Source organism: Camarhynchus parvulus, chromosome 21, assembly GCF_901933205.1.
Source record: "Camarhynchus parvulus chromosome 21, STF_HiC, whole genome shotgun sequence".
Taxonomy (NCBI): Eukaryota; Metazoa; Chordata; class Aves; order Passeriformes; family Thraupidae; genus Camarhynchus; species Camarhynchus parvulus.
The window spans coordinates 4,366,796-4,392,980 of record NC_044591.1 but is presented as its reverse complement, the minus strand read 5'-3'; the positions used below and the strand labels follow the sequence as shown (position 1 = coordinate 4,392,980).

Here is a 26,185-nt window from a genome sequence, read left to right as displayed (position 1 = left end):
GGTTTCCTCTGACCCACTCATGACACCAGAGCTCCCCTCTGTATCTGGTTGAGGGTCAGTATGCACTCCTGCCACATCCACACCCCTACACCTTTAGGTACAGGGATTTACCTGCAGCTGAACCTCTACAGCTTTACCTATACATGCACCTCTAACTATAGAGCTACATCAATGTTTGTGTGCAAACAGAAGGATATACATTCATATATATGTGTGAAATAACAAACACATTTGTCTGTGAATATACACACACATATACTATCTCTGTCTAGGACAGCTATACAGCTTTACCTGGATCTACACTTATGTATAAATATATGAAAATTACAAATATGTGTGTCTGCGTACACATACACAAAGATCAATATACCTATACAGCCATACAGAGAAAGATGGAGATATAGAGATGTGTAGATATATAAATACATCTACATATGTATGTGCATGCATGCACATATATTCAAATTAAAAACACATTTATGTGTATTCTTACATACACATACATGTATGTGTAAATACACCTCTGTAAATATAGATCTATACATCCATACCACACATAGATCTGTCCTATGTACATATATCCATTATCTACCCATACCTCTGTCTGCACATACTCAGAAGTACATATGTACACAAATACACATGTATTAAGACCACAAATACATTACATAACCTGTATAATATACAGGTGTATATGTGCAGGTACACACCCACATAGCAGTACCTAAATAAATCAGTATTTATACAGTATTTATAAATCAGTATTTATGTGTATACTCACATAAAGATATATATGCACACGTATTGATGTAAAACACTTCCGTGTATATCTACATGTGTACATATATGTGCACCATGCAGAGATAACAGTAACTGTAGATACACAACATCCTCATGTCTGTCTGTGTCCATGTGTGCATGTCCCTGTGTCTCCATGTGCACATCTGTGTGTGTGTAGATTTCTGTATCCATGCCTGCGGACACGTGTGTGTGTGGACAACAGGGGTACCAAGACCAGGCCAGGCCCCCCCACCATCCCTTCCCCTGCCAGACTGCACTGCGTCCTTCCCAAAGGATTTATTAAAACACAGAACAGAAACCGGGACACACAGAGCACGAAGCGGATGCAGGGGCGTTGCTTACGGCTGCCGGTGCCACCACGCTCGAGGCATCCCCATCCCAGTTCCAGCTGTCCCCTCTGTCCCACCCACATCCCCTCCATCTGCCTGCCCCAAGCCCGGCACATGTGGGCCCCCAGCCACACCACAGCAGTGCCAGGGATTCCAGCAGGGCAGCAACAGGCGTGGGCTTGCTCCAACACCACCAGGATGAAGAGACGGCCCTTAGGGGGAAGCCGGGGAGCACAGCCGGCCGGGACAATGGCACCACTGGCCTCCACTCACCCCTACACCTGCCAACACAACCAGACAAACACCGCAACTCCAGCCCTCCCTCCCTCCCTCCCCTCAGCCCACCTTGCCCAGACAAACTCTTCAAGTCTTCAATAAGAAAGTGCAAAAAATGTACACGGACACAAACCCCCAGCCCCGCCGCTCCCTCGGGGGCCGCAGCAGGCAAAGCACACTTGAAGCGGGAGCGGGACAGCGCGGCAGCGCCGGCAGCAGCAGCTTGGCTTCCACGCAGGCAACGCTGGCACAATTTCCCTGCCAACCTCTGGCAACAGCGGCTCGTGGCCAGGGACAGGGGCCTGTCCCCCAGGGCTGCTGTGAGAAAAGAGGAGGGCTGTCCTTAAGCCAAATCTGGACTCTCCCCACATGCCAATCCCACCTGGGATGGGCTGCAGGAAGGATCTGCTCCCACCTCCACTGTGGCTGCTTGAGGCATAGGCCACAGTGAGATACTGGCACGAGGGGGGCACCCCAAAATGAAGCCTCCATTTAGCCCCCCACCCCTTCATGTTCCCCAGCAAACAGCACAGAGAGCAGGAAGCACAGCCTTACCTCGGCTAAGAGCGGGAGCTGCAGGCAAAAATCATGGGAACTGCTAAATATCTGTGGTGACAGAGGAAACACCTTGCTCACTACTGTCCTTTGGCAGCACTCCTGGACCACCCAAATCCACCCTCTGAATTCCTCTGCCCAAGAGCAAAACCCCAACCTACCAGTCACATAGGGTCCCAGAGGCATCTGGCTGTAGTTGACAATCCCACCTGGCCCCGGACCGCGGAAATTTGGCCCAAAGCTGTTGTTGAAGATCGGGGCAGAGCCAAAGGAGCCCTGGGGAGGCAAGGAGGGAGAAAAGACATGGGCCTACAGCCCTGCCCTGACCATGACCCTCCCAGTGAGGGCTCTGTGCCCGTCCCCACAGACCTGGGCAGCTGGATCCCCTCCACGGGTGGCCAGGCGGCTGAGGATGCTCCGCTCTGACATCTGCAGCCGGGCAGCCACGGGCGGGATGCGGGACAGCATGGAGGGCAAGCGTGTCACATCAGCCTTCATGTCACTCAGCAGCTCCTCAAGCTGGTTCAGCACTGCAAGTAAAGCAGGAGCTACATGGAGGGGTGACTGCCAGACCCAGCAAGCTGAGAGGAGCAGGCAGCTCCTGGCTGAGAGAACACAAGATGGGGCTGGCTTGGCTCCCCAGGTGAGGGTGGAGAACCCTTCCCAGCCTCAGAGCAGACTCCCCCAGCCCTGCAGGCACATACCCTTGTGCAGGACAGCGTTGGCAGGCTTGTTCCCAGCCAGGGACTCTTTGGAGAGGTGCTGGTGGCTCTCAGCAAGGCACTCCACTTCTGCCAGCCGCGCGTTCAGTGCCATGGCCGGGTGACTGGGGTCTTGGGTCATGTTGAGGTACGCCGCCCTCCGCAGCTGCTCCTCGATCACCAGGGCCTGCTCCAGCAACTGGGAGGAGCAGAAGACAAAGAATTCAGGACCAAACCCTGCCCCACTATAAACCAGTAAAAACAGAGCTCCTTGCAAAGTCCGCTTCCCACTTCGCTCACAGAAGATGCTGGCAAATTCCCCCCTGGCTTCAGGGTGGTGCTGCTCTGGTCCTCCCACCAACAAGGACTCACCAGCCCTGGACCTGCCACTCGCCTTAAAACGCCGGGCAAGGAACTTGTTCTTCATCTCAAGGTAGTTGCCCTTGTGTATCTCTGACTTGAAGGGCTCGTTCAGGATCACGTAGCGTGGGTCGTTCTGGATGTCCTGCCAGCGGGCATAGCCATGACTGGTGTGGGAGAAGTGTCAAGGGCAGAACCAGCCAGCCAACAGCCTGCCCACCACCCCACAGCGACACCGTGGCCCTAAACCCTCTCCCTGCTCATCACTGCAGCTCCAGCCCAGCTCTCACCCCCAAGAGAGGCCTCTCTCACCACCCCACAGCGACACCGTGGCCCTAAACCCTCTCCCTCTTATCACTGCAGCTCCCACACCCCCAGAGAGGCCTCTCCAGCCTCGCTGCCTCCTGCTCTGCCAGGTCAAAGGGTACGTGACAATTCCTGCCAACAGCCAGTAGTCGTGTCGGCGGTGCCAGATGTCGTAGATCTTGCCAGAGGACATGGCAGCCCTCTCCTCATTCTGCCACAGCGTGTGCAGCTCTGTGGAAGCAGAAGCAGAAGGGAGACAGCCTGGTCAGGCAGCTGGACTGCAGGTCAATGCACAGCACACAGGCAGGGTGAGTGATGGAACCTCCCAGGAGCACAGGCACACTGCAGACCCAGGTCTGCTGCTGCCAGCAAAGCACCAGCCCATCCGTGGCCCATCACAGGGGTCACATTCCTTGAACGGGTTCAGAGCCTCTGCAGCAGCTTTGCAGAGCAGGCCAACACCTCATCTCTCACTCCTACCTGTGAAGCCACCGTCAGCAATGTTGAACATGAATCTGAAATTTATGTTTCTGTCATCCTTCTTTCCCTCCTCCTCTTCTTCTTTGTCACCATTTTGCTGGGCATCACTTGGTTCCTTCTCCTCCTCCTTGCCATCCTCTGCTTGGCAAACACAAGGAATTGGCCTGTCTAATTGTGCTCAACCCTGCCCCATTAACAGCCCAGTGACTGCTGCAAAAGCCACCAACCCCTCCCAGCAGGTCCCACTGTTAACACAGGCAGTGCCCACCCCAACAGGGTCTTGTTCCCACTCGTGGCTCCTGAGCACCACTGGTGCTGATGGCATCTTTGCCACCAGCCTGTGGCATGCTCTGTCACTGTGCCAGGCACTGGCCTCACTCTGGGAATTCTTCCCACTCTTCTCTCTCCAAAGCCTCATGCCTCACCTGGTTTGACTTCTTTATCCTCCCCCTTCCCTGGGCTGCTGCTCAACTCTGCCTTCTCCAAAGGCTTCTCCTGCTCTTGAATCCCCTCGTCTGCAGGAGGGAACAGGCCTACAAGAAATGCTTGACATGGAAAGTGCTCTGCAGGGAACAACCTACTTATCCAGACAGACTTTCCCTTTTAGGGTAAAGTAACTATTGTTTGTACATTCAAGATGCTCAAAGAGAACATTCTTCTGCATTTTATCAAATAAATGTATTTAGTTTTCCCTCTTCCTTGAGACATCTGAAGGAACAAATGCCCCCCAAAATGACCATTTCATGCAATTTACAACTTGTTTTTTCAGGAATTTCTGCAGGATTTTTTGACATTCAGGTTTCCCATAGCGACACAGAGAAGATACACAGCCTCACCTTTCACCAGGGGCTCAGAAGAAGGCTCAGCCTTTTCACAATCCTCTTGCTTCTCCTTCCTTGGCCTCTCCTTGCTGTCACAGCTTTCCAGGAGCTCTTCACTCTCCACCTCAGCACTTGCAGGTACCTAAAGGCCAAGCACCCATCCCAGATCAGCCCGGCCCTCCCTTCCCTAGGGAGTACCCCAAGCTCCCAGGCAGAGCAGGGAAAACTTTCTGGAGGAGATGCTGAACAAAGCCACCTCACCTGGCTGTCAGACACCTTTCTGGGCTTCTGTTCCCCTGGCTCCTTTTCTTCATGGAACCCCAGCTGTGCTTCTGTTTTGTCTGTAGGAAGAGCAAAGCTCGGAAGCTGTTGAGCAGGGCCTGATGAGTAAAGCACCTGCAAAACCTCCTGGTGTCTTGGCCCACCTCCATCCCAAGCCAGAGCCCAGCCACAACCCCTGGATACCTGCAAGGGCCCCTGGTCCCGCGTGTGTGTGTGCTGGACTGGCCGGGACAGGCGTGTTGGGATCTGAAGACACAACCTCACTGGTTCTCTTGCTCTCTGGGCCCTCAAGAAGCAGGTCTGGGGTGCTGTACTTCCCATTGACATGCTCGAACTCCTGGACCTGGGACAGACACACGTGGTCAGGTCAAACAGAGCAGGGACATTCCCAGCTGCTGCCACGGAGTCAGCGTGTCCAGGCTGCTCACCCACAGAGCGACCCAGTGGCAGGACTGCTGCACCCACCCCATTGTGAAAGGCATCCAGAACATTCTTGAAAAGGCCCATTCATAATTTTACTCACCCACCTTCTTCCTTACTAGTGACATGACCCCGATGCGGGTGAGCACGTGCTGGCGAGACAGCCCTTCCCGGGGAACGCCGTCCGCAAAGGTCTCGGCACCATCGGCCCCAGGCTCACACAAGTGTCTCATGAACAGGGACACATATGCCCTGCAGGGAACCAGACTTCAGTCCTCCCTGCCCAACCCAGCACACACAAGATCCCATCACCCATGGATGAGGAAAGTCTCACCCCCAGGAAAGGAACCAGAGAATGGAACAGACACTGCCACCCCAAAAAGAGCCCACAGTGAAGGGGTGCAGGCTCCCAGCCCTGCCTGCCTGCCAGGACCTGTGTACCTGAACTCCTTCTCGCTCTTCCCTCGCAGATCCCGGACCAGCCAGTGGGAGTTGAAGGCGTCCTGGGGGGGCATTCCCCAGCGCATGATGGCGTTCAGGAACGCCTTGCGCTGCCGGGCGTTGAAACCCAGAACCTGCAGGAAACAAAAAGTCACAGAGTGGCCTCAGCAACACGGGGCTCCCTGGAGCCTCACAGCTGTGACAGGCATTGCTGGACCAGGACTGATGTCCCAGTGGTTCAGCACAGAGGGATCCAGCCCTCAGGCAGCCCGGGCATAGCATTGGCCATGCTCTGGATGAAGCTGAGGCTCACCTCGATGTTCCCCCCAACTCTTGCCAGCAAAGGAGGGAGAGGTTTGTCTCTGTCAGACTTCAGCTGTCTCCGTGATTGTCTTCTGCCACCTAGAGCCAAGCAGCCTCAGTGATGGATGAGCCAGGCACCACAGAAAGACACCTCATGTGCCCCAGGCTTCCTGCCCTCCCTCCTGACGGGAGCAGAGCCCATCAGAGCATCTGCCCAGACTGCAGGGTCCCTTCCAGCCACCACTCCCCAGGCCAGGACACTCCTCTGCCCTTCCCAGGCAAGGGGGGACCATGCCTGGTCCTTGTGGTGGAGCAGACCACAGTCCTGCAGAGGCCAAGGAAGAAGCTGGCCGCCTTCCCTGCCCTGGAAAGCTCCTCACCTGATAGAAAGCAGGGACACAGTCCCCTGAACAGAAGGCCTGGGCACACCAGTCCCTCCAACCCAGCCATTCCTGATGCTTCCAAACCCCAGGGAGTATCAGCAAACACATCAACTCACTCTGGCCTTCTGGCCTCTCTTCAAAGTCTTCATCCTCGTCCTCAGAGCCAATGGAATACTCTGACTGGTTGTCAGAGAGCTCATCCTGCCACTCTGCAGAACACAAGGGAGGCCAGGTTAGAAGACCCTGCCTGGGGGGATGTGCTGGACAGGTCAGAGCCCCTTGTGGGTATGACAGGCATTCACTGCCAGGCAGCAGGAGAGGGGGACACAGCTACAGGAAATCATGTCCTCAGGTTTTACAGAATTAACATTCTGTTATGCAGCAAACAACAAATTTGAAATATTTTGCCCGCAGACACGTCCTTCCTAGATTCTTCCAGCAAAAACAGAGTTTACAGACCAACAAATAAAAAGAAAAAAAATATTTGAAAATTTCTACACTGGCAAGTTTAGGAACCTGAGAAGTACAGATCCAGGCAATCTACCAACTGCAGAGAGACACCAAGTGACAGCTCTGTCTGTCCCATGAGCCCAGTCAGGAGCTAGCACCTGTGGCTGTACCTTGGTCCTCCTGAGAGGTGTCATTGTAGTTGACCTGCTTGCGGATTCTCTTCCCTTTCCCCAGGTTCCTGGCCAGATCCTCCTGCTGCTGCTCATAATGGTGCCGCAGCAGCTTCTCCCAGTAGTCAGGGTCCACATTCTCCTCTTGCTTGATGATCTCCCGTTCCACCTCCTCCTGCAGAGACACAGACAAGGGGCTCAAGCAGAGAGAGAGAGCAGGGAGGGTCTTGCCCCATGCCAAGCACTGGCAGGGACAGGACAGGGAGCAGAGGGAACACGGAGGGGTGTACAAAGGGGTGATTGTAAGACATGATACTGATCACATTACCACACCATCCTCTTCTCTCACAACATACTGAGCCACTTTAAAGGAGCTGAGATACTCATTCATGTTCTGCAGCTCCGTGTCGTCAGTCGCATCCTGGTTTCGGTCCAAAAGCTTCGAGATGGCAGCATCATCATAGTGGATCACACTGCTGTCATCTACATCCTTATTGTCACCTGAGAGCAGAGCCAGGGGAACAGCAGCACGGATCAGAGGGCTGGACAGTCTGCTCCAGAGCCAGGCAGGCTCAGGTGAGGGGATAAGTCACCCCAGCAAAGAGGGGCTACATACCTGGTGGGGTGCTGCCATGCTTTTTTTTCAGGCCAGGGGTTGCTGCACCCCCTTTTGCTGACAGTGTGTCTGAGAAAGGGGTAACAGCATCTGGCATTGCAATCCGCTGTCCCTGAGACACCATGCCTGTGGCACAGGGAGAGAACAGTGAGCCCCAGCAGCTCAGAGAGAGCCCTGGCTACACAGAGCATTCCCACCTCACCTGCCACATCACCCAGAGAGAGCCCTGGCCACACAGAGCATTCCCACCTCACCTGCCACATCACCCAGAGAGAGCCCTGGCCACACAGAGCATTCCCACCTCACCTTCCACATCATCCAGAGAGAGCCCTGCCCCACAAAGAGCATTCCCATCTCACCTTCCACATCATCCAGAGAGAGCCCTGCCTCACACAGAGCATTCCCACCTCACCTTCTATCTACACCATCCAGAGAGAGCCCTGCCTCACACAGAGCATTCCCACCTCACCTTCTATCTACACCATCCAGAGAGAGCCCTGCCCACAAAGAGCATTCCCACCTCACCTTCCACATCATCCTTCTCACCTTCCACATCATCCTTCTCACCTTCCACATCATCCTTCTCACCTTCCACATCATCCTTGAAGAGTTCTTCTGTCCCGAACTTGAGGATGTCATCCAGCTCTTGTTTGGTCATGGAGCCTGACTTGGAGCCGAGCCCCGGGCGCACCACCAGGTGTGTGAGCATCATCTTCCTCTTGGCCACCTGGGTGATGCGCTCCTCCACGGAGGCCCTGGTCACGAAGCGGTAAATCATCACCTTCTTGTTCTGCCCGATGCGGTGAGCTCTGCTGAAGGCCTGCAGGCAGAGGAGGGAGCTGGAGAGGGTGGCACCATGCCACGTGGACAACAGGGCCATGCTTCTCACCCTCCAAGCTGCATTTGAGGGTAAGTATGAGAATGTCACAGGGGAGAGCCAGTTTCATAAGCCAGGTGTCTCCTAGACTGCAGAGAGGCCAGGAGAGGGTGAGGGAAAGGGACTGCTGAGCAGAAACACCCACAAACACAGGAGAAAGTGTCAGCAGCCCTCAAGAGAGGATACTGAAATCCCAATGAGTGTGTGCAAAGAGAGGGTACAGCCAGAGAGGTACTTACTACACAGGAAGGAAAAGGGAAAGTCAGAAACCTGGATGTCATTGTGGGGATTCCAGTCAGAATCATAAATAATGACAGTGTCGGCCGTAGCAAGGTTTATGCCCAGACCACCGGCGCGGGTGGAGAGGAGGAAGCAGAACTGCTGAGCCCCAGGAGCTGAGAACGACAAACCCAGAGGTGAAAACAGGTGAGACAGAAGGAAGCACAGCTCACAGAGAGGAGCAGCACCATTTCAGAGGGACAGAACGGCTCCCACAGCTGACAAGCAAGAGGCAGGGGTGTCAAGGAGTGAAAACACATCGCTCCCTGCGAACCAGGTGCTGCAGAACCCAGCTCCAGAGCAAAGGGGAAGCTCTGCCATCTGCTGAGGTCTTGGAGGGAAGGGCAGGAGCCCCTCCAGCTGAACAGCTGCTGGCACGCTCAGGGTTCCTTGTGGGAACCAACTCAAGGGCTTAACGGCGTGGTACGAGCAGCCCCACCGTGCCACAGGAAGCCAGACCTGCGAGTGTGGCACAAGCTCTGGGCACTGGCAGATGCCCTGCTGCTGGCCACACACTGTCATGCCCCCCACGGCCCCCTCAGCAAGGCAGGAAGGTGAGTACCATTGAACCTGTCGATGGCCTCCTGGCGCAGGCCGCCAGTGATGCCCCCGTCAATGCGCTCGTACTTGTAACCTTCGTACTCCAGGAAATCCTCCAGCAAATCCAGCATCTTTGTCATCTACAGGGCAAGGTGACCATGGCATGAGAGGGTCTGCATGGCCAAACACCCCTGCCTCCCCTGGGCAGCTGCCCTGCCCCAGCATGGTCCTTGCCCACAGCCCAGAGGTCTCGGTGGTGGCGGCACAGCACGGCCAGCAAAGCAAGCACAGCCAACAGGAGCATTGCCAGAGGAGCAACACTCACATCCCATCTTCTACAGGCAACTCTGCCAGCAGGAAGGAATTGTGACTGACTGTCCCTCCCCAAAGAGGAGCCTCGTGATTGTTGTCTCTTTTCTATCCTGAGCTAACAGCTCTTAAACACGACAGGCGGTCCCTCAGGAGTGAGCTGGGACAGCCCTTGCACCATTACTGCCTTGGCTGCCTGGGGGAGAAGCTGTCACCAGCTATTCCACCTATTTCTGTCTGTTCCCAGCACAAATTTCCCATACATAATTTAAACAAATTCCTTTTAAAATGCATTTATTATTATCCCTCCCTGCTCTCACCTGCGAGAAGATCAGAACTCTGTGACCGCCATCCCGCAACTTCTTCAGCATCTTTTGGAGCAGCATCAGTTTCCCAGAAGATTTGACCAAAGAATTCCCATCATAAGATCCATTGGGCAGCACAGGGGCCTCCTGTAAAGGTACCATGGTCAATGCCCACAAGGACAACCCACATTAACCTCATGGAGGACTTCACTTGCATTTCCAAAACAAAAAAAAACAGAAAACTAAGTCCTTGTATGAAACCACTGGCATGGAAACCCACAGTGTTAACCAAAGCAGGACCATGGAAGCAGCTGCCACTCAACACTGTGAGACATGTCCAAGGGTGCAAAGGCAGGGGACATACCACAGCTGCCACAGGGAACAGGTATGGGTGATTGCAGCACTTCTTCAGGTCCATCATGATGTTGAGCAGTGAGACCTGGTTCCCACCACCTTTCGAATTCAGGGCTTCAAAGTTCCTTGTCAGTATGAATTTGTAGTATTTCCTGCAGGAGGGAGGATGGGACAGACACCGTGTTAGCTAGGGCAGGTGTGGAACTGGCACAAATGGGAGGGCACTGAATTAAACCCCCCTAGTGTCACTGGAGATGCAAAAGGGACATTTGGAGGCTTTTAAAAGTAATTCAGCACCTAGGGCCAGGTGTTTCCACTTGCTCTGGGGTATCAGCCCTGGCAGTGAGATGGACTGAGGGGCACAGCACATCCACCACCACCCTCTGCTGGGTGCCAGCCAGGGGGAAGAAGTGACAGGCCCTTCCTGGAAGTGCCCTGAGCTGCAGGAGATGCCACTGAAGCTGAACAGGTCAGCCCAGCAGAACCAGAGCTGGGGCAGCAGCAATGCTCCAGGCTGCCCCAGGCACACCAGCAGCACAGGCCATGTCCTAGTGCCAGGAATGGGAGAAGGGGATTCAGTGTTTTCTCCATGCCCCCAGAGCCAGCAGAGCCACACTGGCAGCCTCCCACACCCCAAGCACTGCACAGAGCCCAGTTCAACCACATGGAACATTCCTCTTGGTGAGACACAAAGCACTCCCACTCTTGTGCAGCAGGCCCCAGGCCAGCAGAGTCCCTGTAACCTCTCAATCCCCACTGACACCTCACCATGCTGGGGGAAAGCCAGGCACCCCTGGAATCACTCACTTCTGCATCTGGCTCAGCTCCACGCGCACGATCAGCTCCGTCTTGGCCGGCATGTTCTTGAACACATCGGCCTTGAGCCGCCGCAGCATGTGGGGACCCAGCAGGTCATGGAGCTTCTTGATCTGGTCCTCCTTGGAGATGTCTGCAAACTCCTCCAGGAACCCCTCCAGGTTGCTGTGGAAGCAGCCAGAGCCCCATGGCACTAAGCAACAGGGGCATGTGAAAGCAAAGGGATCTGCAGCTTTATGACTTAAAAACCAGGGCAGAGCTCTCGAGGCACAAGAGGAGATAATGCTTGTGAGGAGCCACCCTGATGACCTGGCTAAGTGCAACTTACTTAAACCTCTCTGGAGTCAGGAAATTGAGCAGGTGGAAGAGCTCTTCCAAGTTGTTCTGGAGCGGAGTCCCTGTGAGGAGCAGCTTGTAATCGATCTTGTAGCTATTCAGCACTCTAAAGAACTGGAAAAGAAATAAGTTTGGGTGACAAGGACTGCAAGGAACCAGTGTGTCACTGTGGGCTCTGCAGGGTGCACGTGGAGACTGAGCATGACCGCCCATGCTGGGCATGCAGAGCAGGGTGCCAGCATGTCCTGCTCCCAGCCATTCCCACTGAGCACAGGCAGCAATCCTGTGTATCCTTGGCTCACACCACTTGTCTCCTCCTTGGGTGAACATCCCAGGAGCTGGAGACTGCACTGAGCCTCAGGTAAAGGGGAAAGGAAGGAGAGGGATCAATTCCCTTCCATGATAGCCTGTCAGGCAGCCAGGCTGTTGCCTCTCCTGCTGCTGAAGGGCTTTTAATGCCACGGGATGTTAAAGAGAGCAAAAAAATAAATCACTCACTAACACCTGCCACCTACTTTGGACTGGTTGTTCTTCAGCCTGTGTGCTTCATCCACAACCAGACAGGCCCACTCTATGGAGCCCAGCACTGCCTGGTCAATGGTGATCAGCTCATAGGACGTGAGCAGGACGTGGAACTTGATCTGGGCTTCCTTCTGGAGGAGCAGAAGGAGAGAAAAGCTGGGATAAGAGCAGCCAACAGGACAGCCTCCACCTTTGCTGCTGCTGCATGTGATCCAAGATGAGAAGGGCTGCACTGCCTGGCACAGAGCCGGGTCGTGCCAGCAGAACACCCCAGCATGAGAGCCACGCAGGGGGCTACAGATATAGAAAAGCTCTGGCAGAAATCTGTAAAGCTCATCACAAATCTTCTGCATTTGTAAACAATGCCAGCTTCCCTCTGTGGGAAGCTGACCAGGGACCTTCTCCAGGTCAAATTCTCCTCTCCCTTTCTTACTGGCAGGTAAAGGGAAGTGTGATGGTGTTCACAGGCGTCTTAGGATGAGGGAAGGGACGAGAATGTTGACTCCATGTTTCAGAAGGCCTGATTTATTATTTTATGATATCTATTATAGTAAAACCATACTAAAAGAATAAAAGAAAGGGTTTCATCAGAAGACTAGCAAGAATAGAAAAGGAATGATAACAAAGGCTTGTGACTGACTGAAACACTCAGGACAGCTGGACTGTGATTGGCCACTAATTAGAAACAACCACATGAGACCAATCACAGATCCACCTGTTGCATTCCACAGCAGATAATCATTGTTTACATTTTGTTCCTGAGGCCTCTCAGCTTCTCGGGAGAAAAAAATCCTAAGGAAAGGATTTTTCAGAAAATATCACGGCTACAGGGAAGGGACAGGCACGGCCTCAGCTCCCACCTTCATCCTGAAGACTTTCTTCCCGCTGCGGATGGCGTTGTCCTCAAAAGAAAACTCATTTTCCCGGATGACCGAGCGGCTCTCCTTGTCCCCCGTGTAGGTCACCACGTAGAAATCAGGTGCCCACATCTCAAACTCACGCTCCCAGTTGATGATGGTGGAGAGGGGGGCACTGACCAGGTACGGCCCCTTTGAGTGGCCCTGCTCAGGAAGACAGAGCCCAGGCTGAGGTCCCTGTACCCAGCAGCTCTCAGCCACCTCAGGGACTGCTGTGTGCTCCACTCACCTCCTTGTACAGGGAATACAAGAACACAATAGTCTGCACCGTCTTCCCTAGCCCCATCTCGTCAGCCAGGATTGTATCTGTCCCTTGTGCCCAGGAGAATCTCAGCCAGTTCAGCCCTTCCAGCTGGTAAGGGTGCAGCGTGCCTCCCGTGGCATCGATGTACCACGGCTGCTTGTCAAACTTCACTGTAGGCTGAAAGGAGAGCCACGGCACAGAGCAGTGAAAACCACCTGCCCCTCCTTCCCCTGCACCCAAGCACGTCCCTCTTTAGGTTTGTAACGTCCAACAGCTCCAAAGCAGACACAGACACAGTCCCTGGCACAGCCCAGCCCCCAGGCTCCTCACAGCAACACCACTCCAGCATTTTCAATGGAAACAGAGTCCCCAGAGGAACCAGAGGAGGGCACAGACAGCCCACCCTCCCTCCATGCCACCACACAGTCCCCAGCACTCTCACTCACATCCACAAGAGGTGTTTCTGGAGGCTTTTCCAGCTTCTCCTCTTTCAGCTTTTTCCCTTTCTTGTTCAGCTTCTTCAGAGGGCGCGTGTCCTCCCCCAGCATCAGCTCCCTGTGACAGCCAGCCCAGTCAGGGATGGCAGGGGGTCACTCTTCTCTCAGCTCCGAGCCAAGGGACAGAAACACCTCCCACACTCTATTTCCCCCCTCCCCACAGAAGCTCTTCTGGCCCTGTTAGCAGGGGCACTCATTGATTTTCCCCTCCCAACAGTCCACAGAGTCTCCAGAATGAAGAACAGCAGAGTACTGTGGTTTTCCCCCAAAACAGGCAGCATGGCCATGGAGACCATGAATGTCATGGCAGTGCAGACACAGGGGAAGGGGAGCACAGGCTGGAAAAGAGCAGGTGGGATTGCCCAGCAGCCCTGAAATGGCACATGAGGAAGGCCAGCCTTCCTCGGTGCTGGGCCACCTATCTTTGAAGGGAATTCACTGCAAGCAGAGTCAATGTGTTCCAAATGGGGGCACCTGTGTGTCCCCCTTGTCCCAAACACCTGCAGGGGCTCCCCCAGCTGTGGGCTCACACCTGTGGTTCCAGTAGAGGAGTTTGAGGTTCTCATAGTAGGGGATGTCTATGTCATCGATCTCCCAGGTGCACTGGTCATAGGGCAGGTCCTTCCACTTGATCAGGTAATGGATGTCTCCCTTCTTATCAAAGCTGTAACACAGGGCACAGAAAGCTGAGCAGGGAATGCCACCAGCCCCTGGGGACAGCTCACTGTGATCTGCTTCTGCAGAGCTGGATGCTTCATTCTCTGCCTTCACCTACACACCAGGACATCCAAACTGAGGTACAAAAACAAAGTATCAACACTTCCAGCAGAAATGCCTATTCACCTGTGAGTGTGTCAAACCATTAAGCTTTACAGGCTGCTTTTCCTTTCCACTAACAACCTCATTTCCATGTTTCACCAGGCCTGGGTGGATACCAGTGCTTCCCCTCTCACCTGCAGCATTCACCACTCTAGGAAGTTCTGCTCACACCAAAAACAGAACAAACACATTTCCAAGTGTGACTCTGTGCCTACAGGGAACCCTGCTGCCTTGTTAGTGGACGAGGTAAAGCTCACACAAAAATCAGACAGGCAGCTTTAGTTCTTTCCTGCCACACAGCCTTCCAGCAGAGCTGCTGCTGCTGCTTGGTATTTCAAGCTGCCACTTGAAATGTAGAAATTCAACAAAAACACATCTCCAGCCACTCGATGCAGAAAGCCCATCTGCACAGCACATCTCGCTCACAGGGAATTTCTTCTACAGAAAAGAAATATCAATGTCAATGTCTGTAAGGGAGTCAGCCACATGCTGACTCTTCCCCTCAGCATCAGAATTTACAGAATGGTTAGGCTGTAACAGGACCCAAACAGTATGACTGGGAAGAGTGGAACAACACTGCGCATCCACCTTTAGGAAACTGGCTACAACTCAATTTTTAATGTGTAACAAAGCAGAAATAAAAATAAGGCAGCATGGATCACCTTCCAGCCTCAGCTTCAGCCCAGAAGCAAACCTCCAAACCAACAGAGACCTCAGCACAGGCCAGCAGCTGACATCCCACCAGCCCAAGGTTTTGGCCCTGCAGAAGGATGGCAGAATTTCCCTCAGGCTCCTCACCTGTGGTTCAGGATGCGGTGGATCATCATCCACTCAGGCTTGATGCCGTAGCGGTAGAACCGCTCCTCCATCTTGGCGTACTGGGGGTCCTTGTTCTTCCTCTTCTCCCTCTGGCTGTCCTCGTCCCCAGAGCCGTAGTCGAAGGCCGGTGGCTCGTCCATGTCGTTCTTGCGCTGGTAGTTGCGGTACATGACGGTGTGGTACAGCTCCAGCTGCGGCAGGACGGGGCCACGCTCAGCCCGGGGCACCGGGCACGGGGCTGGGCGGGGGCTCCACACCAACGCCGCGTGGGCTCACCTGCAGCTCCTTGACCCAGGAGCAGTGCCAGTAGGACAGGCCGGCCCACTTCACAAAGAACTCTCGCTCCGGGATCCCCTCCAGCGCCTTGGGCGGGGGCAGCGCCGGCTGCGGGCGGGCGGGCGCGGCGGCGGGCGGGCGGCTCCCTCCAGGCCCAGTGCAGGATGCGCTGCACTTTGCCCTTCAGGGGAGGGCACTGGGGGCACGGGGGCAAACAGGGAACAGTTAAAGGTGAGACCCTGCCAGGGGACACAGGGAAGTGGGGGGCAGGAGGGGGACCTCAGTGCTGAGCGGACGGGAGCCAGCACAGGGTGCCTGAGAAGTGTCCGTGACACTTCTGCATCCCCCGTGGGGACAGGTCTGGCCACCAGGCAGAAAAGGCCCCTCTTTATAGGCCACATATGGAACAAGGCTTGACATCCCATCAGAAACCAGGAGCCAGCAATTCCCACAGAGGCAGCAGAGCCTTCCAGAGCCACCCCGCAGCCTCAGGCACAGGCACCTGGCATTGACACTCCTCAGGGAGGGGTTTGGGGCACAGGGCAGGGCTGTGAGGGGCAGCAGCAGCCACTGGCAGGGCAGGAGGGGTGGGAGCAGGGACAGAGTAAGGAATGGGAATGTCAGCAACACTCACAGTACAGCGTGGGCAGAGCCATTCACCGTTTGGGATCTCTGGCAGTGGCGGGTTCAGGCAGTGAAGGTGGTAGGAGGACGGGCAGGTGTCACAGCACAGCAGCTCCCCTCCGTCCTTACACACCCGGCAGAACTCCATGTGGTCATCCTCCTCCTCCTCCTCCTCGCCACCATCCTCTTCCTCCTCCTCCTCCTCCTTCGGCTCCCACTGGATGCCCTCCTTCTCCTGGGGAAGCACAGCCAGTGTAACCCAAGGGTTTCCACCAGCAGACCACCCACTCCCAAGGGACCCCGACCCCACTCACACAGTGGGGGCAGCTCCACTTGCCCTCGGGGGCCTTCTCCAGCTCGGGGTCCAGGCACACCAGGTGGTAGGCGCGGGGGCAGGTGTCACACAGGATGATCTCCCCGCCCTGCTGGCACACCTCGCAGTAGTCCTGGTGGTCGGTCTCGTACCCGTCCCCCTCTTCAACTGCAAGCAAGGGACAGGTGACAGTCAGAGGAGTGGCAGAGCAGCCAGCTCTCCCGAAGGGAATGGGACATGTGCTCCTCTACCATACAGTTAAGGAAATAAGGACAGCATTTCACCTCAGACCCCTCCTGTTAATTCCCACTACCTCTCTGTCCCTCAGCAGCACAGTTCACCTTTGCACACAGCATCATCTCACCTCTGTCTCTCTTTCTCTCTCCACACTGTATCATCCTTTGGTTCCTTCAGGCTCTCAATGGAGAATGCCAGAACCTGGAGAGGTTGCAAGGGAGGCCGGTCAGAGAAACCTCCCCAGGCACCAGCACCAGCTGCAAACGCACCATGCAAGGGTGACACGGCCAAGGACAGGACTCCTCTCCTGGGACTACTCTGCTCTTCCTCAGGGCTCCCTGGCACAGAGGCAGGAGCACTCTCAACACAGCATGGAAGGGAAAAGGAGCAGAGGAATGAGGCTTTGCAAGGGCCAGAACGGCTCATCTCAATTCCCAGCTCTGCCACAAACTCCTGGCATGGAACTCCAACCTTCCACTCCTCCAGCAGGAGCTGCCTACCTCCAGCACCAGGGCCCTCACAAGGCCACAAGCAATGCCCTTCACACACCAAACATGGAGCCAGCCAGCCAGCCCAGCCTCACCAACCAGTGGGGAGGCTGGCCAGTGTCACACCCTAACTGATCCCCAGCCCAGAAACTGCCCTTCCATTCCTTGGAAACAAAAATCCATCAGAAAAGCTAAGAAGCCAAAGGATGTTGTGCCTGGATCTGAAATATCTCATCCCAAACAAGGACACAAGACAGAAAGGCAACGTGCTCAGCACAGGGGGCTGCTCTGCAGAGCAGCACGAGGACAGAGGTGCCATGGCACAACATCCACCCGGGAAGGGATGAAGGGACACACACACAGATGTGGTCACACAGCCACTGGCAGATGCTGACAGATCCTTTCCATGGCTCACATGCCTCCCTGTCCCTGCATGGCTACCACAGCTCTGCCACCTGCCTCTGCCTGACTGCACACCTCACACAGACAAAGCATCCCTCGCCTTCACACGGCCTCACCCACAGCCTGCCCTGCTCTGCTGGGAGCTCGCCACAAGCCACAGCTCTCCAGGGGCTGTTCCTCAGAAAATCACCTTCCTGGAAACCCCACAGATTCCTGGCAGGCACGAGCCCCCCAGCAGCAGGGCCTGGACACCAAGAGAGCACTTCACACTCCACTCACACAGACACAGGCACATCCTCAGTGCCAGACGCAGCCCGGAGCTGCACGGGCCAGGGGAGCACCATCAGAACAGGGAAATCCAAACAGAACAGGAACAGAGTACAAAGGATGGCCTACTCCTCTTTTTCTTTTTCCTCTTCTTCCCTCTCTTCCCCAGGCCAGCTGAGCACTCGGAGCGCACGGAGGAGCTGTTGATGCTGGCGCTGTCAAAGTCGGATTCTTCCCGTTCCTCCTCTTCGCTCTGCAGAGGGAAAAAGCAAAGCACACCCAGTCCAAGTGCTGGCATCCCAGCTGTCATTCCACTGCTGGGACTGTTCTCCTGGAGAGGAACAACCCTACACTCCCACCCTGTGCATCCAAAGGCCCCTTTTCCCAAATCTTGGCAGAACTTTGCTCCCTCTCTCTCTTTTGACGTCCATTTCAGCTCTGCCATCCCTCCTGTGTCCATGCATGCAGGCATTCACACCTGGCATTCCCACAGGAGTCAAAACGGGCCCAGTATTCCATGGAGTCAAAACATAATAATGCATCTGAATTCTTATTCAAGCATGCAAATCCCCAGCCTGCACACTCCTAACCAGCTGCTCAGGCTCCTCCTGCTCTTTGTGACTCTCTGCAAGGTGAATGTGTGGCTCTAGAGCACGGGAGGAAATTTTTGTGATACGTGATCAAAAATCTGCAGCAATGAGTGGCTCCTGCCCTTCAACCTTCCACACACAGATGTGCTTGCAAACAGGCTGTGTTATGGAAATTAGAGCTGGAACTGCAACACAGTGAGCTGAGGGGGGTTTGACCAATATTATCAACATCTAGAAGAGCCCCACCCACAGATATAACTAATTTCCTTAGTTATCTAAGGAAGTTATTCTTTAAAATGCTGTTAACTCCTTGAAACACTCCTGATAGTGGTGCACTGAGAAGAGCCCAGTGTGCTGTGCTGGGCAGCTCCAGCATCCCAGGCAATGCCACGGGACTGCAGCTGCCGTGGGCAGGCCCTGCTAATGCAATTAAAGCATCCCAGCATTCTCTGTGCTGCACGGTTCAGCTGCAGTGCAAGCCCTGAAGAATTCCTTTGCAAATGAAATCTGAAATGATGGCGTTATCACCCGCACTGCTGAAAGTAAACAGGGTCATGTGGTTTTAGCAAAAGCTGTGGCCGGACACGAGTCTCACAAATCTGAGCCTGGGCAGGGTGCAGGGGGTTGTGCTGATCAGGGCCCCAAAGAGGCTGTGACACCCCTGACATGGGGTGGGTGTACCACCCCAACAAGGGCTCATCCCAGTACTTCCCTCCCAGACCCAAAGCCCTGCAAACTTACAGAGGAGCCCTTTTTCCTTTTGCTGGAGATTCCTCCAAGCCGAAATTTCAAGCCTGCCATCTTTTTCCCTTTCCCCTTTTTCTTCCCGTCTTTGGAGCCCTTGATTTTCTTCCGTACACCTGGACCTGCAGAAATTGAAAATTTGTCTGGTACTCTACAAACAACTGTCACCCAAATCACCCCCCAGCACAGACGAACAGCAACTTCCCAAGGCAGAACACGGCACAAAGGGAGATCCCTCTACTTTCCCACTACTGCTCAGATTAATTAATTGCCACAAACTGCCAAACATCCAGCAGACCCAGAGGCTTGATCTGCCATGGTTCATGAACCATGAAGAGGTTCAAGGACCTCTGCAAGGCCAACAGGAGCTGCAGACACCATCCTGGTATAGGAATGTGCGCCCTGTTGACAAAACTATCTTTTGTCCCTTTAAAAAGGAAGGAAGCCCAGAAGTTTCTCTCCTCAATTGGGTAAAAAGACATCTCATAAGCCTAAGAGACCTCACCTCAAACTTAAGGATAGCTAATTGGACAGAAGCCAAAAAGTCCCACCTAGGCAATTTACCAGAAAGAGAGGTGAACAAAGAAACTAATGGCTTTTGTGAGGTGCTTTACCAGGAGCAAGAACCTCTGGCTCGGTTTTTCTCTGTTTGTTATTTTGCCTTTTATTAAATCTTTTTGTTTCCAACACTGCAACAGAAGCCATCCTGCTGATTTTATGCCTCCAAAGGTAGCTGAGCTATCTTGGGTGAGTAAGAGACTTCCAAGAGCTTATGAGACCTGGCTCAAGGAGGCTCCTATTACCCTCTGGCACCCTCTTTTCCTCATAGGTTTGACAAAGCTGGTGCTCTGCAGCCTTGTGCCAGCCCAGCTGGCAAGAGCAGCCCCTACAGGTGCTACCCACCCTTTCCCTCCTTGGTCTTGGCCTTCCTGATGACGGTGGGCAGGGCAGAGGGCTGGGGGCTGGCGGGGAGGGCCGGGGAGATGGTGACAGTCTCCACAGCTGCAGCCACAGCGGCCGCGGCCGCCGCCGCCGAGCTGCCCTTGAAGGGGTTGTTGGCACTGAACTCTCGCCACTTGGCACCCAGCACCGTCATCATCTTGGACATGGGGATCTTGGGGTTCTTCTTGGCAATCAGGGGCCTGCAGGGGAGAGGGAGAACCACGATTAGCAGCGCTGTGTGGTGTGTTTGCTCCCGCACTCACGTGCTGCTGCTTCAGCACAAAAGGTGTGGGAGGGTAAGATATGGTGCTTCAGCCCAAAAGATGTGGTAGAGTGAAACTCCCAGCAGGAGTTTCATGGCAGAAAGCAGAGCTTCCTTAAGTAAATGTAGGGGGGGCACACCTAAACCTCCTCAGAGACTCCCCTTCCCTGAAATACCTGCTCTGAAAGGCTCATGGTACAAGCAGAAATTCATTAACACTGTTTTTCTCAAATTTTTGAAATAAGCATACACAAAATATAGGGCTTTGGAAATTCATTAACACTGTTTTTTTTCATTAAACTTTTCAAATAAAAATTGGAAAAAATTTATTTGAAAATAAAAACTCTTTGAAACACTCCTGATACTGGTGCCCACACAAAATATGGGGATTTGGAGAGCAGGAGAGACAAATGCTTCAGCTGTTTTCAGTCAATCCTCCAAATAAATGGAGTTCTGATGACTGAGTTGGGAGGAGCTGCTGATGTAGAACTGACTTCACGACTTCATCTGCTGACTGAGCAATGCCCAAACCTCAACCACCAGGACCACAGTTCCCTACCTGAGGAACTGGCTGAAAGCCTTGTAATTCGTCAGAGTATGGTAATCCTCTTCTGAGAAAATGTAATCTACATCATCAAGACCCCATTCCTCCATGAGCTGGGCTGAGCTCTTGGGCTCCTGGAGATTTAGAGAGTCATCATTAATGCAAACTCTGCAGATGAGCAGCACAAGGCTGGCTCTGTCATGTGCTCCATATCTCCCTAGTCAGTGATGTGCAGGGATTTGTTTCTGGGATTTATGAAATAGCACACGCAAGCGATTAACAAATTAATGCTCCATGCAGTCCCAAGAAACAAATTAACAAGGCACCATGGAAATGCTCCCCACCACAGAACACTATGCAAGGCCTTCCTTGGCAGGTTTCACAGCTCCAAGAAGCTCAACTTCTCCCTGCACTCAAGATAAGTACCAAAGAAATAGAACTTTTCCCAGTCATACACCTGCAACCTCATCCTTGCCAAACCCAAGGGTTTCTCGTGAAACCCTCAACTCCCCTTGTCCAAGCCTGGCTTCAGGCACTAGCACCAGCTCTTTTGTACCTTTAAACTTCCATCCTCATTGTCATCCTCCTCTTCATCCTTCTTCTTCCGTTTTGGCTTTTTCTCCTTCTTGTCTTTCAGTTTTTTCTTCTTCTTTTTGTTGGGAGAATAGTCGCTCCCTTCACTTTCCGATTTCTCCTCCATCTCCTCTTCATTTTCTGACATTTCATCATTGCTCCCCTATAACAGAAAGGGACAGTGAAGAACAAGCCTGTCCGCACTTCACTCTCCTCCCACATGAAACCACCCATCTCCAGCTGATGGATGCATTCTGCCTCCCCAAGTCAGAAAGGAGCAGGCATCAATGGCTGCATTCTGCTGGAAGAGCAGGGACTGCCCAGGGGATATCTTTGTTTATTTCTGGAGAGATCATGACCCACTGCACAACACTGACTGTAACAGAATTAATTACCACCCCAAGGAATGTGGCTGCTTGTGGGACAGAGCACTCAGGTAACTCCCTGGGCTGCCAACACACACGGCCAGGGCATGTCCAGCTGTGACCGTGTTCACAGGGGTCTTGGGATGAGGGAAGAGACGAGGATCTGACTCCATGTTTCAGAAGGCCTGATTTATTATTTTATGATATATATTATATTAAAATTATACTAAAAGAATAGAAGAAAGGATTTCATCAGAAGGCTAGCTAAGAATAGAAAAAGAAAGAATGAATAACAAAGGCTTGTGACTCGGATAGAAAGTCTGAGCCAGCTGACTGTGATTGGCCATTAACCAGAAACAACCACATGAGACCAATCACAGATGCACCTGTTGCATTCCACAGCAGCAGATAACCATTGTTTACATTTTGTTCTTGAGGCTTCTCAGGAGGAAAAATCCTAAAGAAAAGATTTTTCACAAAAGATGCCTGTGACATCCAGCCTCCTACCAACCAACACACCCAAATCCCTCTCAGCAGGGCTGCTCATCACCCAGCCTGGAGTGATATCAGGGCTTGCCATGATCCAGGTGCAGCACCTGCACATGGTTCTGTTGAACTGCACGAGGCTCCCTCCTGCTTGCCCAGGTCCCTGCAGATGCCACCCGGTCGCTGGGGGCACTGAGAGGCACCAGGGCCCGGCAGGGCTGAGGGACAGGCTCCAGCCAGGACTGCGGACAGCGCCCAGCCCCATCCCGGTTCCCCCTGCCCCTCCTGCTGATCCCGGGGCTCGGCCGGTCCCTCCCGGCTCGGAGCAGCCCGCGCCTCTCCTTCAGCAGGGTTAGGAACAGCTGGAATTGGGCACAGGATAATTGGTTTCCATGGGAACTGCTGCAGTACAGGTTGAATCTCCCTCTCCGCCGCCTTCCCTGCCAAGGACCTTCATCTGCCTGTGCTGGGGTTCCAGCCACAGCCGGGCTGTTCCGAGCGGGTTTTTTCCCCCAGGATTCGTGCATCGCCTCCAGCTCCGGCGAATTCCCGCGGCGGGGCAGCCTGGATAACACCCGGGGATCGCAGCAGGCACAGGCACCGGGCTCACACTGCAGCCTGCGCTTCACTCCCACCCTCCTCTTGCAGGGCCCTAGCTGCTGCCAGCTTTAGATCTGGAGAAACCCAGCAAAGTTTGCCAATTTTGACCTTGGCACTGCCCTGTCGGCCAGGGAGAGTGGCCACAAACAGAGGCCATTTAACGTGGGAAAAAGAAGTCATTTCCCCCGGGTCTGGGGATCAGATTAAAGGTGGCATTTGGGGCTCTAAGGACTTGCAGGGTCCTAGTTGCTGCCAGCTTTAGTTCTGGAGAAATCCACCAAAGTTTGCCAATTTTTTGTTTGGCACCGCCCCGTCGGCCAGGGCTAGTGGCCACAAACAGAGGCCATTTTCCATGGGAAAAAGAAGTCTGTAGAGAGAGTCCTCTAGCAGGGATAAGGCTCATCTGCCCCCAAAACTCTCCAGAAGGAAAAGCAAGCCCCATCTTTTACCCCCTGACCCCAAGGGCAGCCTGGCTGTTGCTTCATGCCAACAGCTCCAGCACCAGCTTCTCCCTGGCTTTGACAGAGGAAGGAACAGTCTCCCCCAAGTGAAACCTGGTTAGAGCTGCCCACACAAGGCATTAATTTAAAAAAATGGGGGCTCTCAGCCTGTTGTTTCCTCCCCACCCCCAGCTCAGCAGCAGCCAGGCTCAGCACACAGCACACACAGCTGCAGGGCTCAGGCAGGCCAGCAGCAACAGCAAAGGGGCAGAGGTGAAAATACCTTGGAGTTGTGTTTTATTTTCTCCCTCTGAGAAAACAGCATAGGGAAAAAAACTGTGCCTAAGAATGGGAGAGGCAGAGGGGGCAGAGGACCTGTGTGGTATCTGCAGAAAGAGAACATCACCATGGCCACGATGGAAACAAGCTTCCTTGGGGCCAGCAGGAACAGTGCAGGATGGAATCACCTGCCTTCAAACCAGCAGCTCATCACACTCCTGCCCACAGCACAAGCATTTCAATGCAATTCCTCACCCAGCCCCTCTGTTTACAGCTCCCTTGGCAAGGGGGGGTCACCCCAGCTGAGCTGCTGAGCAGCTTCTCCCCAGCCCCAGCAAGGGAAGTGGGGGGCTGAGGAACCATCACTGCTCCCCCCTTCTTCCCAGCAGCCTGTCATTCAGGCAGGAAAAGGGCCAGCACACAAGATGTCTGCTCCTGTCCTCGTGTCCAGCACTTTGTGGGGATGGGACAGTGACAAGCAGAGCCCATGTGGCACAGGATGAGTGAGCAGTGCCAGGCAGCCTTCCCAACCCAGCAGCACAGCTCCAGTGCAGCCCCAGGCCTGACCCTTGAGGACACAAATCCTCAGCTTTGTTTTCCTGCAGAAGGCCCGAGAGTCCTCCCCTGTGCCAAGTCCTGGAGGCCCCTGGACCATCCCACTTGCAAACAGCTGGAATGAGTGCAGCCAACACCAGCACCCACAGAAACCCCCAAACCCTGCCCTGCTCATGTCCCAGCATGGTTTGCATCCCCTCTGTGGGAATATGAGCCCCAAATGCTGGGTTGGTGCAGCCAGATTTACTGCTGTCCCCAGATGCTGCACTGAGCAGGAGGACCCCAGCACATGGGGCTGGACAGCACCACTGCACACACCACGAGAGCTGAGCTGTGCCTGTGGGGTAGGAGCCTGCATCACTGCCAGCAGGCATGGAGGCACCTTCTCTGCCCAGCTGCTCCCCAGCCAGGGCACACTGCCACTCCTGAGCAGCCAAGCTGAGAAAGATACACCAGGGGCAAAAGGGTCACCTCCCTGGGCTGGGAGAGCATCTGCTCAGTGAGGGAAAACCCCAATAATGACCCTTCTTTCCATCCACAGAGCCCCAAGAGGTGCTTGCCAGCAGCACTCTGAGCTGCTGCCTCTGCACCACAGCCCCCTGTGAGAAAATGCAGTGTTACCTCCTTCTTCCTCCTCTTGATTTTGGCAGCTTTGCCATCTTTCAGCTTCTTGGATTTCTTCTTTTTCTGTACCACAACTTGGTCTTCTGCAAAAAACTCATCCAATCCTTCCAGCACCCCATCATCTTCTTCTGGGGACAAAAGGGACAGCTGACATGGACAGACTGCACAGGCACAGGACAGCATGCTCACCGTGCCAGAGGAGCACACCTGAGCAGCAGCTTCAGGCCACAAGACTCAGAGCTCTGTGGCCTCTGCTGCAAGGTAAAAGCACTTGGCTTTGACCTTTCTGATCCCCAGGTAGAGCTCACAAAAACACAGTGAGTGCAGGAGAGGAAGGGTTCATGAGGAAAATGGGTGCCACAGCTGCCAGGCTGTTCTGGGCTGCTCTCACCAGCTCAGGGAGCCAGCCCTGGGCAGAGGCACTGATGCCAGTGCACACCTCCCCTTCCCATCATTATCTCCCCAAACCCAGGGCATCCCAGCCAGTCTCCGCACAGCTTTATGTCTTTATTTTTGATTTCTGAGCTCACACAGCAACACCACTTTGGGGTGGTTAAGATGTATTGATCACTCGACTTCTGAGAGGCTGTGCTACAGCTTGCCCAGAGAAGCTCTGGATGTTCCATCCCTGGAAGTGCTCAAGACCAGGCTGGACAGGGCTTGGAGCAACCTGGGACAGCGGAAGGTGTCCCTGCCATGGCAGGCGGGGGCACTGGATACTCTCTAAGATCCCTCCCAACCCAACCCATCCTGGGATTCCATGATTCACTGATTCATGCTGTGCTGCTTTAGGTCTGACAGGGTGGGCATCGCTGCACCAAGCCCAGCCCGAGGAACCAGCCGGCCCACGGGCACGGCCCGAGGGGGAATCGGCTACTGATGAGGAGCCGGCACAGAGCGCTCCGGTCCGGGAGCGCGGATAGCGGGGATCGCCCGCGGCACGGCCGGACCCACGGGGAGCGATGCCACCGCCCCGCCCGTGCCCCCCGCCACCTCCGCCTCCTCCTACCCGACACGTCCTCCTCGTTGTCCGCGTCGTCCAGCAGGTCGCGGGCGGCCGGCGGGCCCCGCATGCCGGGCGGGGCAGCGCCCGCCCCGGGCCGAGCGCCGGGGCCGAGCCGGGTGCGGCCGCTCCGCGCCAAGATGGCGAGAGCCGGCCCCGCCCCCCGCGGGGACACGCCTCCTGGCCACGCCCCTTTGTGCTGAGCCACGCCCTCGGCCACACCCCCCGCTCGCCGCTCCCCGA

The 26,185-nt window shown here is 54.5% G+C and overlaps 1 protein-coding gene across 1 annotated transcript; it reads right to left on the bottom strand.

Annotated features, from left to right (window-relative positions):
• Positions 1-1,062: 1,062 nt before the first annotated feature.
• Positions 1,063-26,036, bottom strand: CHD5 (chromodomain helicase DNA binding protein 5). The gene is given in 43 exon segments (XM_030963960.1): positions 1,063-1,724; positions 1,962-2,012; positions 2,123-2,237; positions 2,331-2,491; positions 2,666-2,861; positions 3,057-3,189; positions 3,451-3,559; positions 3,809-3,946; positions 4,234-4,323; positions 4,645-4,771; positions 4,891-4,970; positions 5,095-5,254; positions 5,439-5,583; positions 5,773-5,906; positions 6,086-6,174; positions 6,575-6,667; positions 7,079-7,253; positions 7,407-7,579; positions 7,695-7,820; positions 8,283-8,514; positions 8,842-8,966; positions 9,413-9,530; positions 10,020-10,151; positions 10,369-10,510; positions 11,166-11,339; positions 11,503-11,624; positions 12,026-12,163; positions 12,893-13,093; positions 13,179-13,370; positions 13,640-13,748; positions 14,223-14,354; positions 15,308-15,519; positions 15,605-15,716; positions 15,718-15,800; positions 16,239-16,463; positions 16,543-16,709; positions 18,065-18,188; positions 19,267-19,391; positions 20,173-20,411; positions 21,033-21,151; positions 21,574-21,753; positions 24,937-25,067; positions 25,949-26,036. Coding segments are annotated over 42 exon segments (5,850 nt in total). The 5' UTR covers positions 26,013-26,036; the 3' UTR covers positions 1,063-1,724; positions 1,962-2,004.
• Positions 26,037-26,185: the final 149 nt, after the last annotated feature.